The 12,923-nt window shown below is 53.9% G+C and overlaps 3 protein-coding genes across 3 annotated transcripts; 1 reads left to right on the top strand and 2 right to left on the bottom strand.

Annotated features, from left to right (window-relative positions):
• Nucleotides 1–276: 276 nt before the first annotated feature.
• Nucleotides 277–3,271, bottom strand: ISF_01426 (60S ribosomal protein L1; the record flags this gene model as incomplete). Its single annotated transcript, XM_018845033.1, has 5 exons — nt 277–415; nt 674–729; nt 1,426–1,927; nt 2,288–2,947; nt 3,030–3,271. 5 exons carry the CDS (start codon nt 3,269–3,271, stop codon nt 277–279), a joined length of 1,599 nt encoding a protein of 532 aa, XP_018707799.1.
• An 887-nt stretch (nt 3,272–4,158) lies between these two features.
• ISF_01425 (glutamyl-tRNA synthetase) lies at nt 4,159–6,127 on the top strand (the record flags this gene model as incomplete). The annotated part of the gene is made up of 2 exons (XM_018845032.1): nt 4,159–4,547; nt 4,603–6,127. 2 exons carry the CDS (start codon nt 4,159–4,161, stop codon nt 6,125–6,127), a joined length of 1,914 nt encoding a protein of 637 aa, XP_018707798.1.
• Nucleotides 6,128–6,227: 100 nt separating this feature from the next.
• ISF_01424 (acid phosphatase) lies at nt 6,228–7,272 on the bottom strand (the record flags this gene model as incomplete). The annotated part of the gene is made up of 2 exons (XM_018845031.1): nt 6,228–6,991; nt 7,095–7,272. The coding sequence occupies 2 exons, from the start codon at nt 7,270–7,272 to the stop codon at nt 6,228–6,230; spliced, it is 942 nt and encodes a 313-aa protein (XP_018707797.1).
• Between the last annotated feature and the right edge of the window lie 5,651 nt (nt 7,273–12,923).

Genomic DNA, 12,923 nt, shown 5'->3' with positions numbered 1-12,923 from the left:
GGCTCATTAGCGCGGGATTCGCGGTGGCCGACTTTTTAACACTGACCAATTCGTTGACTTAATCGTTCTATAACGCCAATCTTAACGCCTCCTTTGGATCTCTTGTCTTCATAGACGCAGTCCACCCCTAAAGGTCGCCGGATTGTGAGTATGACAGGTGAGACAGCGGCTATGGTGATGGCTCACCTGATTTCATACACTGCGTGCATGGCTGCTGTCTAGAGCACTTTGCCTTTTTCTTGCGGCAAAGTTGGCATCTAAAAACGGTCAATCGATTTATCTTGGGCCCCGTATAGCGTTGACTCGCACTGACGCTGGTGTCTCATCCGATACCGCACCGTGTAGACTCTGGTTTTGGGGAAGCTCCTCCCAGTCATTCTCGCCCATGTGAGACTCCGGATCCATAGATGTAGACCTGGAATCAACAGTGTGTGATGTACAGGGTGTGCTTTATTGACGGAAGACCTCTCGAGAGATGAAAGAGACCAAACTCGCGTGTCACCCTCCGCTCCGGGGGTACCCCAGGTTATTGAAAGGCTAGCTACCAGGCGGAGACTGGAAAGCAGCCATCAAGCATACCCCAGTTGGGGTCATTCCTCCATTCAGCAAGCCACTCAACAATGGTACTGGTAGATAGCTGAAGAACCCCCCACAGGCCTAGTGCGCGCCATACGGAGAAGATGAACTCCCCTTTTCCGCAGAAAGGGTGGCAGCAAAGGCAGCGGGGACCTGTAGCAAGGTAAGCGTACGTTCTTTTGAGTCATGGTCATCGGTGGCTGGCTTTGAATGGAGTTTGAATGGAGATGAAGTTGTGACAGAGCGTAGCGGACTGCTGTCAATGGCCCGACTGGCTTTGGATGGCGCTACCCTGTATGGCAAACGCTGTTTCTGTAGGGGAAAGGAATCAACTTCTGCCCAGTGTGAAAGTTTTGGTCTTGCTTTTTTACCAATAGCCATGGGAGAAATTTTTCCATTACTATAATGCAAAAAGTCGGTTGTGAGGGACTGGTGTAGGAAGATGCGAAGGTGCAAGCACGATTTGCGAGCATGGGTTCATAACCAGTATGTGGACACGCTTATTCCTGCCTGCACCAAAAGCTTCCTCCCATCAAGCAAACAACCACGAGCCACAGCGACAACAGACGACACCTTACAGAGCTTTTCTCTCTCCACTTCTAATTCCTGACTCCATCTCAACAATCAATACAAGAACCTCACAAAACACCATTCCTCCAGATCCTGGCATGGCCAGCACATTGGACGGGTCGCTCCCATCGCGGGGCAGACCAGCGGCCCCCCTCCTCCCCCTCCTCCTCCTCCCCCTCCTCCTCCGACATCGACATTGACGACGACGCCCCTTTACCCTTCCCCGAGGCCCTCCCGCGCTCCGACTTTCTCACACCCGCCTTCGAGCCCGCCGCGTACCTGTCCGCGTTGCCGCACCGCCACCAGACGCTCGAGGACCTGCGCGCTGACCTGCGCGACCGCAGCGCCGCCATCAGCGGCGAGCTGCTCGAGCTCGTCAACGCCCACTCCACCACCTTCCTCTCCCTCGGCACCGACCTCCGCGGCGGCGACGACAGAGTCGAGGATGTCCGTGTCTCGCTGCTGGGCTTCCGCCGCGCCGTCGAGGACGTCCGCGCCCGCGTGACCGCCAGACGCGCGGACGCGGACGCGCTCACGGCGGAGCTGCGCATCATCCGCGGGGACGTGGAGCTCGGCAGGTCCATGGTCGAGGTGGCGGAGCGTCTGACCTCGCTGGAGGAGAGGCTGGCGCTGAGCACTGCAACGAAGACGGCGACAGACGGGGAGGACGATGAGGACGACCAGGGCAGCGAAGAGGAGGATGAAGACGAGGACGAGCAAATACAGGGACTTGTGGGAAGCACGCCGAATGTGTTGATGGCACTGGCGCGGGACTGTAATGCTGCAGAGACGCTGCTAAGGTCACTTCCGGTGCTGCCATTCACCGCAAAGTTAGACACGCGCTTGATTAAGTGCAGGAGAACGTTGCTGTTGGATCTTGGCAATGCTTTAAAAGAGAGTCGCAAAGCCGGCGTCCGGGCTCAAGATCGTGTGTTGAGGTATCTCGCGATATACAGAATACTTGGCGCCCAGGATGAGGCAATCACGGCCCTCAAAACAAAATAGATGGTAATCACGAATTAGAAATGAAACTTGCATCCCCTTGCCAAATTTTACTTTGCATATCAAACGCTGATGCTGCTTAGTTGGTAGTTTAGATATAGTACAGTAATACACAGTCCTTCCCCTTATGTTATTTTACATGGCGCTCGATAATTGTTCAGCGGTGACCTTGTCATCCTCATTCGCCAGCCTGCCGCTTAAGCTGACGGCAGGCCCGTTTGTCGTGCTCAGGATGACATCGTGGATCTCCTTGTGCGACTCCTCCGAGATCTCCGCGCACTCGGCCTTGATCTTGGCCAGCACGGCCGAGATGTTGGCCTTGAGCTGCTCCGGCGTGTGGCCGAGCTGGCCGACCGCCAGGCGCACGACGCCCATGCGCTCGCGGTAGTCGGCCGAACCGGCGGTGTCGCGGATGGCCTTGGCCACGTCGCTGACGATGGTCTTCATGCGCGCCGAGGGCATCAGGCCCTTGGGGCCGAGTATGCGGCCCAGGCCGGCCTTTTGTAGCGCCTTCTCGCTGCCCTCGTGGCACAGTAGCCGGTCAAAGTTGATGTCCTCCTTGAGGATCTGCTCGAACAGGGACGCCTCGCCGACGGCCACGGCGCCCGCCGCGGAGGCCGCGGTGGCCACCTCGCTGCCCTCCTTGCAGATGACGGCGATGCGCCAGTCGGTGCCGACGGGGTGTGGCAGGCGCAGGTTGCTCTTGATGACGGGTCCGTTGCGCGCCGTCTTGAGGTTGATGGCGAGGTCGTATTTGATCGAGGCGGGAGGCTGGCCGACTTCGTATGCGCGGAGGATTCTGGAATTCAGGTTAGTCGTGCTTGCCCCCGGCGGGATCGGGGGTTGTCGCGTGACGGGGCGTCCGCGTAATGGGACTGTACCTCATAGCTTCAACAAGCGAGAATCTAGGAAAGTTGGTCTTGTCGAGGTTGTGGCGTTTGTATTCCTTCGGCACCGACTTCTTCTTGACAGGGCCTTTCTTGATACGGACAACAGAGGCTTGGCGGGTTTGCAGAAGAGCTGCTGGGGCCAGGCAACGCGACACCATTGACGCTGTCGGGCGGGAGGTTTGTGACAAGCTCAGCCTGGCCATAGAGGCCAGGCATTTATCGATGGCGGCCATTTCGTGTTGTATGTGATGTGCGTGGTTGAACCGCGAACTACTAGCAGCCCATGTCGCAAAAAGGATGCATCTCGAAAAATATACTTGCCTGGAAAGTGAGGCGGAAAGTTCCTTATCGATAGCTGCCAGGTCGATCTGTGCTGGCAATATGTAGCTAGTAGGCAATCGTACAAATTGGAAGAAAAAAGAAAGAAAAAAGATCCCGACTCCTTAGTTCGTCAAAATTTATCATCTTCTTTCCAAGTTTATTTTGTGCTTGGTAACCTAGGAATGGCCATAGAATCGGTCGTGTGCCTTGCCTTTGAAACAGCAGCAGAATTCTTAGAGTAACATCGATTTTAAACAAAAGGTACAACAGCACCGACACAAAGAACGAGAAAAATGTCAAAATAACCATAAAATTGATTTTTCTGCCCTACCTAGCAGTTGAAGTAAAGTCGACGAAATTCGGCGTTTGTCGCAATGGCAGTGTTCAGCAAACGCAGGGTTTGTAGCAGCAAGGATCCATTTTCTAGGTATTTCTAGTTGAAATGAGAGCCTGAATCGATATTGGATCTAACGAACAAGGTGTCGTGTGAGCTTTCATCAGCTTCAAACACTGCTAACAACCTATAGCCGTAACATTTAAAGTTGTAGCCGAAAGCTGAATAATACAATCAATAGGTGAGATTTGTGCAGAAATATTCTGCTGCATGTTCTTGAAGAAGTTCCCAAACATCATCTGTGTCTGTAGTTAGCTGTCCATTGGCCAGCCAAATGTCTGCTACCCCGCCAAAAACCCCTCCATCAAGACTCCACCATCAAGGAAAATCCAGTGACTCAAAAGCCAGACTTCATCCATTTCAAATTTTACTGATCAACTTCATTGCCCTGCGAATCCAACCATAATGAAGCACGACGAGCTCGAGACTGTGGCTGCCAGCCTCAGCGGCGATTTCCGCTCCATTGAGCCCCATCTGCGCAGCATCGACAAGCACCTAACGCTGCGAACCTACCTCGATGGCTTCGCCCTCGGTCCCATCGACACAAAGGCCTGGCAGAGTCTGCGCGGAAACAAGGCGGCTATGGGTTTCATCCGAAAGAACACGCTCGGGCACCTGTCCCGCTGGTTCAACTACATTGAACAGGCACACCCCGAGCTCGGAGAGGAGGCCAAGGCTGCCGACGCCGCCTCCAAAGCCAAGACGGCTGCTGCCAGCAAGGCTGGTGCCAACTACAACCTCGCTCTCCAGGATGCCGACAAGGGCGTCGTGACCCGTTTCCTCCCCGAACCTTCGTAAGCTCCAACCACGACTACTGTGCTCGGAAAACGCGTGCTAACATGGCTGCAGCGGCTACCTTCACATCGGACACGCCAAGGCAGCCCTCCTCTCCGACTACTTTGGCCATGTCGCCTACAAGGGCCAGATGCGCCTGCGTCTCGACGACACAAACCCCTCCAAGGAGAAGCAGGAGTTCCAGGATGCCATTGTTGAGGACCTCGCCCTCATGGGCATCAAGCCTGACACCCTGACCTACACCTCGGATTACTTCGACTACCTCTACGACATGTGCATCAAGCTGATCAAGATGGACAAGGCGTACGCCGACGATACTGACCAGGAGACGATGCGTGACGAGCGTATGCACGGCCGCCCCTCGAAGCGTCGCGACCGAACCGTCGAGGAGAATCTACGTATCTTTGAGGAGATGAAGAAGGGTACCGAGGAGGGTCTCGCCAACTGCATCCGCGCCAAGCTCTCCGTGGACAACCCCAACAAGGCCATGCGCGATCCCGTCATCTACCGCTGTAACATCGAGCAGCCACATCACCGTACCGGTCGCAAGTGGAACATGTACCCCATGTACGATTTTGCCTGCCCCGTCGTCGACAGTCACGAGGGCGTCACCCACGCCCTTCGCTCTACCGAGTACACCGACCGCAACCCTCAATACCAGTGGTTTATTGACACCCTGGGCCTCCGACAGGTACACATGTGGGACTTCTCTCGTCTCAACTTCATCAAGACCTTCCTCTCCAAGCGCAAGCTCGCAAAGCTCGTCGACAGCGGCAAGGTTTGGGGCTGGGACGACCCTCGCATGCCAACTATCCGTGGTGTCCGCCGTCGCGGTATGACGGTCGCTGCGCTCCGTGACTTCATCATCAAGCAGGGACCCAGCCGTAACATTGTCTCCATGGACTGGACCACGTTCTGGGCTGCCAACAAGAAGGAGATTGACCCTGTCGCTCCCCGCCACACTGCTCTGCTCAAGAAGGACCTGGTAAAGGTCGATCTTTCGGGCTCTGAGACCCCCTCTGGCGTTGTTGTAGAGGAGCGCCCAAAGCATCCCAAGAACCCCACTGTTGGCAACAAGCAGGTCTACTTCTCCCCTCAAGTCTACCTCGACCAGGCTGATGCCAAGACTTTCAAGCTGGGCGAAGAGATAACGCTTATGGGTTGGGGTAACGCGTTTGTCCGCGACATCCCCGCCGGCGAGCCTATTCCTGACCTGAAGCTCGAGCTCAACCTCAAGGGCGACTTCAAGACGACTGAGAAGAAGGTCACCTGGCTCTCGGCCCAAGGATTCGACCTCGTCCCCGCGGAGCTGTGGGAGTTCGACTATCTCATCACCAAGGACAAGCTTGAGGAGGAGGATAACCTGGAGGACTACCTGAACCCCAACACTGCTAGCATGGAGGAGGCTGTCTGTGACCCCGGCGTCGGCAAGCTCAAGAAGGACGACATTATCCAGCTTGAGCGCCGTGGATTCTTCCGCGTGGACAAGGGTCTCGGTGACTGGGCCGAGGGTGAGGCCGGCGAGAAGGGCCCTCGCGTTGTTCTGTTTGCGATTCCTACTGGCAAGGGCGGAAAATGAACAAAAGGAGTATGACATTAAATACATGAATAAAAAATGAATTGACGGAACACGCCTTCTTTTGCATTTTACGCAGTGATGCGCAGCTCCCTAGCACGGATCAACTGTGATCACTCGCCTCCGTGGGGTTCGGTAGGCAGGAAAGCAAATCACCCAGCTTCTCGAGCACCATTTTCTGTTTTCTAACATCGTTCATCGTTGTCTTGTCTTGGGCGTCGCCGACACTTACTGAGACGTAGCATAGCCCTTCCTTGCTCTTCTTGTACACCCTCATCTCCGTGGGCAGCCGCGTTCTCCCACATGTCTTGACGTCCCTGGGTGAGAACCAGCCGGGGGTGATGCGGGTCAGCACAAAGTTGAAGTCGTCCACGTTCAGGCAGTTCTCGTCCACGTCCGGAAAGTTGACGTTGAGCCAGACGCCCCTTGGCAGGTACGGCTTCCCCGAGTCGATAAGGGCGTTGGTCAGCTTGGCGGCGAGCCCGGCGTAGACCCGGCTGACGGTGGGCTCCGGGTACGTGTTCCAGGGGAGCTCGCGGTTCTTGACCAGCCCGGAGAAGGCGATGGCGGGGAGGCCTCGCCGGGCGGCATAGACGGCGGCGCCGACGGTGCCAGACCATTGAACCCCGAAGAAGAGGGCGGAGCCCACGTTGACGCCCGAGACGACGAACTCGGCATCGGAGCCGTTCCAGCGCTCCGGGCCGAAGGTGTCGATGCCGGTCTTGAGGGCGGTGACGGGGGATGCGTTGACCCAATTGAGCTCCGGACGGCTCGCGTTGCGCCCGGCAGCGCCGGACATGGGCAGGCAGGAATTGTACTGGCAGGGTCTCTTCCGGAACACAGGCCCCTTCTCCTTGGGGTCGTCGTCTAGCGCGCGGGCAATATGTCAAGTAGGGTCAGTACGATAAAGCAGAACTCTTTGCAGGAAGTTTGGGGGCATGGGTGGGAGGGCAGCTTTGGGGAAACGCACACGGAGGCTTTTCCGCAGGGGCTGAGAGAACCACATCGTGACCCGACTCACGCAGGTGGTCTCCAAAGGATCGCGCGTAGAGGTCGGCCCAGCCTTCACGGGTACCCTGAACGATGCGGATACCTTCGACAACGCGGGTGGCCTGGAAGGCGAGGGCGAGGGTGAGGGAGATCCTCATGACTACAGATAACACGAGAGGTGGCGTAGAGAGGAGAAGTCCGGCTCGTCGACGATGATTGCGCTGTTGGTCGGAAAGTCGACTGTTGGTCGGCAAGTTGCCGGCTGATCGGCAAGTAAGAGAGCGGGTGTTATCCCCTCAAACAGAAGTCGAACTTCTAAGAGGTAAACATTGAGATTTTGCGTGATGGGCAGTATGTTTATCTATTTTTAATCGATTGAGAGTTTTTGCCAAAGTTCTTGGAATCGTGCAAGATCTAGACCGCCTAGTAAGCTCGTGACCTGTCCGCCACTCTAGCCAGAAAACGCGCGATCTAAGCACAGAAAGACACGTAGAATCAGCCTATCTGTTCAAATTTTGCCACTTTACGTGCTGTGTACTATTAGTTCTGCGGATATGGCCAACCGGGAGCTGAATGCTATGAGTCAAGATTGCATGCTGCTAAAGCCTGACGAAAGGTTACTAGGCGTGAAGTCCGTTGACGCGCTGTTGGTCGCGTTCTGGATAACAGTCCTGATAACATTGATACTTGATGGCCTCCTGAAAAAGCCACCCCGCCAAACCAAGTTGGATTCTGCAAGATGCGGATTGCCTCTCAAACCCGAATTGTCACACCAGCAGAAAACAATCATTCATTGGCTGGTAGGGCACCTACAGGCAGCCTCAAGACTCTAGTTGTTTCCTTTTAAAATTAATCAGTTATGCAAGTCCAATTTCCTTGTATTGGAAGCTGCACAGAACTAAAATCACAACAGCCGAGTTTCTATGGACAAGGTCAATGGGTTCGCGCACGAGGGTCTGGCTGAATGAAGATCCAGACCAATAAACCGATCACAAATTGTCATTGTTCAATTTTTAAAGGGATGAACAACATGAAACTGGATGATGTGCGTTGCACCGGTCTCATACCGGTTGTCCGTCTTGCCATCAGTTTGGTACTCGGGTACCAACGTTGTGCAGCCTAGTGCAGCAGCTGCAGTGCCCCAACTACGCTATCAAAGAGCATCATTCGACTGTTTCATAGGCTTGAAGAGACCCAAGAATCTTTGACATGTACTTTTTAAGAGAACAATGGTTTGACAGTACTAGACTATCTTGGCACTGACACAGAGCCTGCGTGCGGTCTGAAGCTCGTGCAATACGATGACGTGCACAAGCAACAAGGAGCAGACAGTGTGACTGACGTGTAACGATGTTGATGGCACATCATAATGAGCTTTATAAAAGTAATGAAAGCCTGCAACTTTGAGGCGCAACGCATTGCAAAGTCGAACAATGTGGGTTGTTGGAAGTAGCATTCACGCTCTTCGTAGGACCGTCGGGAAGACCAAGGCATGAGGCGCCAAGTTGAATTGATTCGAGTCAAAGAAACTCTGTAGTATAAATATAAGATGGTAATCAGTCCGCATGCCTTGCTCAACTTCAAGATTCGGTCAGCTCAGATTTCCCAAGTGTACCGTCCCTCGCCGCCGTTTCTATTTAAGCTCATCGATTTCTACAACATTCCGAAATTGCACAAACTGCGGCGCATAAAGCAACCAAGCTCTACATTTCAACACTTACACGGATACTCGGGAACAAAATTTGCGCGATACTTACCTATTAATACAGGGGTTGCAGTCATTTCGGTGAAAGTTATGCTCAACCTGTGCGGTGCCCCGAAGCCATCAAAAGGGGGGTGAATTGCTTCCGAAGCACTTGGCAAAAAAGACGCACCGGGGTTAGAGAAGGATTGTGCCACAGGTGTCAATTGCGCACGCCCCCCGACTCCAGTTGAACTCAGTTCGCTTCGAAGCCCAGGTATGGAGCAACGTGCGGGATTCACAGCTATGTCAGAACTCGGCAGAGGACATTCCTCGGAGACAGCAGATTCTTCAAGCATTCTTTTTTTATTGGGCCTTTGATATTTACTGGGGATTTGACTGCGATTTCTTTCTTCATGTTCTTTTTGTTGGCCATCATTTCTGGACAGCGCAGGGTCCGGCTCCGGGATTTGCGGGCGTTTGTAGACCGTGGCCAAGACTGTAACGCAGGGATATCCATCGCCTCCATCTGATAGTGGGAGCTGGGAGTTTGTATAGAGAATCTTCGGGGCTCAGTTCATCAGTGGTTGCGAGCCTACAGCTGCATCTTTTGTAATTTGCGTCCGAATTGACAGTTTTATGGTCAAGTTTGTTCACTGCTGGGGATTTTATGCAGACGGAGAAAGTACGATAAGTCTTATCGAGCACGAGATAAGACTTTATCTCCTCATGATCGAGAGGAGGATTGCGGGTCCTAGGACGGCACGGAGATGTCAACCAATCAACGTCCATTAGGCAGTTACTAATCAGGTTAGCAGCCGTCCCTCGCCTCCACCCGTCCGTCGGCCGCCTCAACTGCTACAGCGCTGCTAGCTTGCCTGTCGTCGTCCTTCTCCTCCTCCAATATCATATCGTCTGAGTCGCCATATACTCAGTTCCGCGGGTGCAATATTGAGCCGGGGGCGACGACAAAGACGTGACGCTGTCACCATCAATTCGCCATGTCAACGGCGGCGGGATCAGAGCGGCGTGGTCCCGGCCAGGTTGACGCGGCTGGCAAGGACGATGCGGCAGATCCTCCACGAGTAAAGCGATGGGCACCCAGATCCAGGACAGGTTGCTTGGGCTGCCGGTAAGCTGCTCTCCTCTTTCACGAACGCTACATCTATGCATTGCATTTCTATGGTTTCCTTTTCCGGAATTCTATTTCCCTTCGTACCCCAAACTTTGCTGGGTTCAGTATCAGTATCCATGCCTATATCATGCTTACGCACACCTTGGCACAGTGCGAGGCGGGTCAAATGCGACGAAATCAGGCCCAAGTGTAAGAGCTGCCAGAAGCGCAACATGGAGTGTCGCTATGAGCTTAATCCTCCTGGCGCGAGCTCATCCTCGGACGCGCTGCCCAGGGCGAGTATCAGCATTCGCCCAAAGCCGGCCCCGACAGGGACTCAAGATAGCAGCGCTGGCAAAGTCAAGTGCGACGAGTCGTCACGAGCCTCTCGGTGCCCCTGCTCTGGCCTTTTATCACCGGAGCCAGAGGCCTTTTGTGGACCGGGAGAGTCATCCCATCATGCCATCGCGTCGACGGCAAGCAATTCTAGCGGTCCTCGACAATCCCATTTGTCACTGCCACCGTCCTCCGCCTCACGAACTCTGTCTAGAGGCCGCGAACGCAGGTCGGCAGACAGCCAAGGCCAAGAAGCCACCCTGCTCGTCGACATACACCCTCCGGACTGGTATTATTCAGAGGCTGTAACATACTGTACGTTTTACTCGCTTCTCAGCTTCTGCTGCTCTGATATAGTAAGACCGTGCATGTTAATTATGCTTCTAGTTAATAGATATATTCTCAGAAAGATAAAAAAGCTTGAGGTAATTCCTATTAATTATCATAGGCCTCAAGGGAAGAATGTCGCCAACTTCGATGCATTTATTGCTTTCATTCTCGCCCATCGTATCACAGAAATTTCTCGCGATCGTGGCAGTCCGGCCCAGCCAAGCGAGGCTTACCATACCAAGCATTTATGGGAACGCCTATACACCTGCATATCAAACCAGATCACCTGCATCAACACTGAAATCGCACGTCCAAACTCTAGCGATGCAGCTAAAGTAAGGGTGTTGACCAGGATTCAGGGCATAAAATGCGTCGAGTTGATGCTGCAAACACCAGTTTGGAGGAACCACACAGAAGGATTCTTATCCTTGCTCAGGTTCTGTGGGGGTGTCAAATTCGCACAGGGGCGAGAGGCGTTGATCAGGAGTATCAAAGGAATGGTCATGTAAGTGCACCTGTACTTGCCCACTGATCAGGGACCTGAGCATTGACTCATGAACCAGGGAGTCTGTCCTCGCCAATTCCGTTGCTCCTCCGGATAACCGAATTGTTGGTACATCGTACTTTACGACCGAGGAGCTCCTTTTCTTTCACAACCAGGTCCTGCACCCGAGTTTTCCTTGTCCCGGGGTGCTATTCGCGGGAATCCTGGAAACAAACAATCTGCGGGTGAAGATGTACTCCAGCCCGTCGCTCGGCTACTTGACAGAGGCGCTCAGCATTTTGCAACGCATCGATGCGTTCCAACCAACCGCCTGGGAGGAGTCCGCCTACACGTTGCCTCAGATTCCAGAAGTCCCGCTCATGGCAAGCATATACCAACTTGCCGTTGGCTTGTTCTGCTTGATGGCTCTCCAATATGCCGGGCTAGGGTCCATGGATAAAGCTGAGCGACGTAGCTCTCTCCTCCGATTACTCCAGGCGGCGTGGGAGCTTGAGCATTGCAGAGACGCTCTCAACTGGCCACTGGCAGTTGTTGGGTGTGCTCTTGCCGATGGCGGTACAGTTGTCGAGCAAGAATTTGTTTGCCAGTGCCTTGAAGATGCCGCACGACACGTCTTCGCTGTGCATCCGTTGGTCATAATTTCGAAACTCAGGCAATTTTGGATATCAGGGATGACGCACTGGGACAAGTGCTGGGGTGAACCCTGCCCAATTGTTGGGTAGTAGCCTTACATGGAAGCGCAAAACAACTGTCACGGACGAAAAGAAAGAACGCCGCAAGGCAGCTACCGTATGCTGGTATGCCAAGCCGGACGAGTCGCGGTACACCGAGTCAACCCGCTTTCAAAAGTCCACGGGCAAAAGTGGCGGGCGCAGCATGCGCAGCTCTTTTGCACCAAGTGCCACCTTCGCTTCATGGTCTATCCGTGCTACATTACCGTTCAATTTCATTAGCTACACGTCGATGCTAATGACGCGTGCATCGCGCGGAGGTGTGAGTATCCCAAAAGGCGAATGCGCCGAAAGCACGCTTTATCTGGCGTTTCATCTCGCCACTGGTGCTCGGTCATTCAGATACATCGGACAATTCGGACAATTCGGACGAACCGAATCCCTTGTACAATCGGCTGATTCGGGTGGAAGAAGCGCCAGATCTCGCGAGCCGAGATGCTGTTTGCCCAGTGTCATGGAGCTTGAAGGTATATGATGTATGCCAGGTATTCTCAGCCTCGTGAGCTGCCAGTTCTCGATTTTTTGAGATCGCTGTGGCCGAGTGGTTTACTTAGTGGCGCTCTGTGACAGAATGTCAGCCTACAAGGCTGGACATTCTAGTATCCGCTATATACCTTCAAGGACCGTGGTACCGGGCGATATCCCGCAAGGTCTTGTATGATTGGAAGCAAGGGCTCGATTTTACGTCTTTTGGAGCATCCTTACGAAGACCTTTACGAGCTCATGTTCACCTGTCGTGACAGGTTAGCATGCTGCTAATTGAGCACGGAGCTGGGGCTGGCATCTCCGCTTACTGAGCTCATGATGAGTGTCTGGGGTTTTCTGCATCTAATCACACCTATCGTGCCCTCCAGGCGACAAATCCCCCACGGGTCCGATGATTTGACGAAAGAATTGTTGGCTCCTGTTGCGAGTTGGGCTCAGATCAGAGTCGAAGAAGACTGCCTTCAAACTCGGGCCGTCACTTATGAAATATACATGTGGGAGCGGGGTTTTCTGATATTGATAAATCTCCGAGCTACCTATAAATGCGGCGTGATTCCCCCTCCCATCCACCAGCCAAAGTGCCTCCTTCAACTACCACCGTCTCTTGCAAGACGCTACCGGTCACC

This window comes from Cordyceps fumosorosea (assembly GCF_001636725.1).
Source record: "Cordyceps fumosorosea ARSEF 2679 chromosome Unknown scaffold_2, whole genome shotgun sequence".
NCBI lineage: Eukaryota > Fungi > Ascomycota > Sordariomycetes > Hypocreales > Cordycipitaceae > Cordyceps > Cordyceps fumosorosea.
Note: the sequence above shows the minus strand (reverse complement) of the source record. Positions and strands in the feature narration are given on the sequence as shown.